Source organism: Pygoscelis adeliae, unplaced genomic scaffold (assembly GCF_000699105.1).
Source record: "Pygoscelis adeliae isolate BGI_AS28 unplaced genomic scaffold, ASM69910v1 Scaffold268, whole genome shotgun sequence".
In the NCBI taxonomy this organism is placed as follows: domain Eukaryota; kingdom Metazoa; phylum Chordata; class Aves; order Sphenisciformes; family Spheniscidae; genus Pygoscelis; species Pygoscelis adeliae.
In genome coordinates, this window is record NW_008825262.1 from 1,455,076 (window position 1) to 1,458,648 (window position 3,573).

Here is a 3,573-nt window from a genome sequence, read left to right on the forward strand (position 1 = left end):
GAGGGAGACTATTTTTGGCACCAGCAAAAATATCTGAGGAGGCATCTTGCAGCGTTATTCATCTGCAGGGCCAGGGCTTTTTGCATCACAACAGGATGCTTGTCGTAATCCCTGCTTGCATGTGCGCGCATGTGTATATATATATATACACACGCACCGTGCTGTGTACACCATACACACGCAGGGACACAGCGTGCACACGGGGGTGCGCACCCCACTGGCCTCGTGCAGATGGCATGGATGCCCTGCAAAGCGCTCCCACAGCCCCTGCAGGTCACATCCTGGGCACCGGAGCCATGGCACAGCTCCCCAGCGCGTGTACTGCTGCACCAGTGCTGCGCACGCCAGCCAGGGCTCCCGCCACACTGCCCTGCAGCCCGGTGGGTGGCCTCAGGGCAGGATTTGCCCCGGTGCACAGCCTGCCCCAAGCGCTGTGCAGGGTGCTGGTGCAGCACTCTCCCTGGGGATGCACCGTGCCGGCAGAGCCGGTTCCACGGCAAGAGGGGTGGCATTCAGCCACATCCTGTGCTGAACCTCGTGCCCTGGTGACATCGGGTGCCTTGGGCCAAGGACCAAATTCCCCTCCAGCCAGAGCGGCACGCAGGCTCGCAGGGCAAGGCTGGAGCAGAAGAGAGAAGGGGAGCCCCGGCGGGATGGCATCACTCAGAGCCAGCTCCCTGCCCTCATCTGTCCCCTCTGCAGCAGTGACCTTCTGGCATGGGCAGAGGTTGCCACAGGCCTGCTTGGCACTGCGAAGGCAGGCAAGGCCAGGACTGGCTGCAGGCCAGAGACGTCAGCTGCTCAGGATGGGACTGTGGAGAGCTGCTGGCGATTTTGCGGGTGGCTCTGGCCTTCTGACCCTATGTTCACCCAGGGTGGTTAATGGGGCGGCACAGCCCCGGTCCTGCCCCCCGCCAGCCTGCCCTTCCTGGGAGCCAGCACGGCCCTGCGCGGAGCCGGCTCAGCAGCCACGGCCACTCACTGCAGCTGCACGTGCCTCCCTTTGCCCTGCGGAATGGTAAACTGAGGCACAAAGTGATGGTGTGGGTAGGAACAAATGTGGGCACCCTCGCCTCCTGGCTGCAAACTCCTCTGGATGGTGGTTTGTGTGGTGCAGAGGCAGGAGGCTGCTGGGGAAGAAGGGATGGGAGGAGGCACTGAGCCAGCCCCGCCATGCCCTGGCTCTGGCAGGAGCGGGTGCTGCTGGCACTGCCCTCGGGGCTGGGTAATGGGGCAGAACTGACGGCAGCGCCGGGGCTGCAACGTGCACTTGTTTCCGGCACCTGGCATGACCGCAGGCGCCCAAGTCTGTTTTGCGATTGGTACATTTGCTTCCCGGCTTGGGAAAAGGAGGAAAAAAAGCACAGGAGTGGAAAATAGCAGGTGGGCCCATCAAAGCACCAAGGAAACCTAAGCCAGTGTCACCGATCCAGCCTCCCCGCCTGCCCCGGCACGGGTGCCTGCCCCAGCACCCTGTGCCAGCTGCCAAGCCCTGCTCACCTTTGCCACCCGTCAGCCCTGGCTGGGAAGCCCCCAGGTTGTGTTTGCATGCAGACCACAAGGCTGCGGTTTGGGAGTAGTGCAGTCCCTGCTGCCCCATGGCCATCCCATGGCAGCAGGCTGGCACCCACATCGGGGCGGTGTGTGGGCACCTGCGGGTGGGGACCCCTGCACTAGCAGTGGTGGCGAGGGCTTTAGTGAATGCCTGTGGCTGGCGGCAGCTGCTGGGTCCCCCCTTGGTCCCCCCTACCAGGGCCTGGCGTGGGAGGGGGAGGCAGGAATTCCCTTCCACAGCACTGCTAGCTCCTCCACTCGCCCCGGCCCCCCAACCTGCTCCCTCACCCCAGAGCTGGGGGCTGGGGACCAGGCAGGTTGGGGCACAGGGGTCCCACACCAGGGCAGGGTACTGCTGGCACTGCATGTGGTGCAGCTCGTTCTGGGGTGGTGGGCGCTGGGGAAGGGGCAGGCGAGATGCTGGCAGTGGGCTGTGATGCCGCACCCCCTCCATTGCCCCTGCTTTCGTGCCTGGGGGCTCAGGTGGGTGTTTAAAACCCGGGTGAGTGCCAGGGAGAGGGAAGAGGGGAGCCAGCCCTGCCAGGAAAGGGATGGGTGGCTCCAGAGGCACAGCGGGGAGACCTTTCCCACTGAGCCCCAGCTGCAGGCATGTGGTGGGCAGGAGCATCCGCCTCTCCTCCCTACCCCATGCCTCCGGCTGCGCCTCTGCAGCCCAAGGGCATGGGCCAGACCACCAGGCTGTTCCCACAGCACTTTTCCCAGGCCCTTGGGCACAGGGAGGGATGTGGGGGTACTGGCTGGAAAAGGAAAGAGCTTCCTCTCCTGCTTGCAGGGAAGCAGAAAAGAATCTCCCAGCCCTTATCCTCCCTGTTTGGCGGATGATGGTGGGATAGAGCTGCAGGGAAGCAAAGGGCAGGTCCAGACCCTGCACCAGGGCAGACCAGCCTCCACAACGGGTGTGAATGAAGGCTGACTGGAAAGAGAGCGGGAGACAACGTGAGCAGAGCCTGACCAGATCTTGGAAGGAAACCTGAGTGGAAAATTACCAGGCTGCTCCCCTGTGCGCCCGAGCCAGGCTGCGTGTGTGATGCCTGCTCCCGGCCTGGGCTGAGGCTCTGGGGATGGTGCAGCACCGATTGATACCTGGGGCACTGAGTGCCCGCCACCATGTGTGATGCTGTACAGAGCAGCTGCTGCCATGGAGAAACTGCTGCTTCCCTGGCTGCCACGGGCCATGCTGGGGGCTGGGGCACAGCGCCCCAAGATGGCAGCAACAGACTGTGCCAGGGATCAGGCATCACAGGGCACCAGTGAAAAACCGGGCAGCTGGGCACCGAGTCACTGTGCTAGAGCCAGCACCAGCCAAACCTGCCTTCCCAGCTGGGTGTCTCCAGCAGGGCGAGTGCCCAGCCCGGTCATGTCACCTTCTCTAGCTGGGATGAGGCAGCAGGAAACCCTCTTCGGCCCCGCACGGGGCCAGGGCCGGGGCCGGGAGGGAGCAGAGGGTGTGGGCACAGTCAGCTGTGTGGGGACACAGTGCACGGTGTGCAGCTGTGCAGGTTTGCATGCACGGGGGTGTGAGTTTGCCTGCGTGTGCCATACCCGCTGTCACACACACATGCAGAAAGGTGCAGCGCATACACTCCTGCCAGCACATGGGCACCCTTAGCCGCAAGGCACCTGTGGGGAGCCCCATGAGCTGTGCTCCCAGCGGTGCAGGCAGTGAGGAGCACAGCCCCTCAGAGGACACCCGCCTGCCCACACACAGCTGTCTCAGCAGCTCTGGTCCAGGACTGCTGTGCCAGCAAGGGCGGCTCAAAGGGTCAGCAGCAGCCCTGCATGGCACAGTTGCAGAAACTGAGGCACGGAGCTACGCCTCGGGCTCCCTGGCTCAGCACAAGCGGGCATGGACCACATTCCCCACCGCAGCACAGCTTTGTCCCCCGCCCCCAGCAGGCGCCACGTACCGTGGGGTCTCGGGTGGGCATGTCACAGTAGCCATCATTCCTCTCGCAGGGCTGGCTGGTGCAGCGGGTGCTGGAGGGCGACAGGGCAGAG

At 64.1% G+C, this 3,573-nt stretch overlaps 1 protein-coding gene across 1 annotated transcript in view; it reads right to left on the reverse strand.

Annotated features, from left to right (window-relative positions):
• The window catches only part of USP2 (ubiquitin specific peptidase 2), an 11,378-nt gene extending 7,814 nt beyond the window's left edge, over positions 1-3,564 (reverse strand). Inside the window, 1 exon segment of the mRNA XM_009329548.1 lies at positions 3,483-3,564. Within this exon segment, the coding sequence (XP_009327823.1) occupies positions 3,483-3,503 (21 nt within the window). The 5' untranslated portion in view covers positions 3,504-3,564.
• Positions 3,565-3,573: the final 9 nt, after the last annotated feature.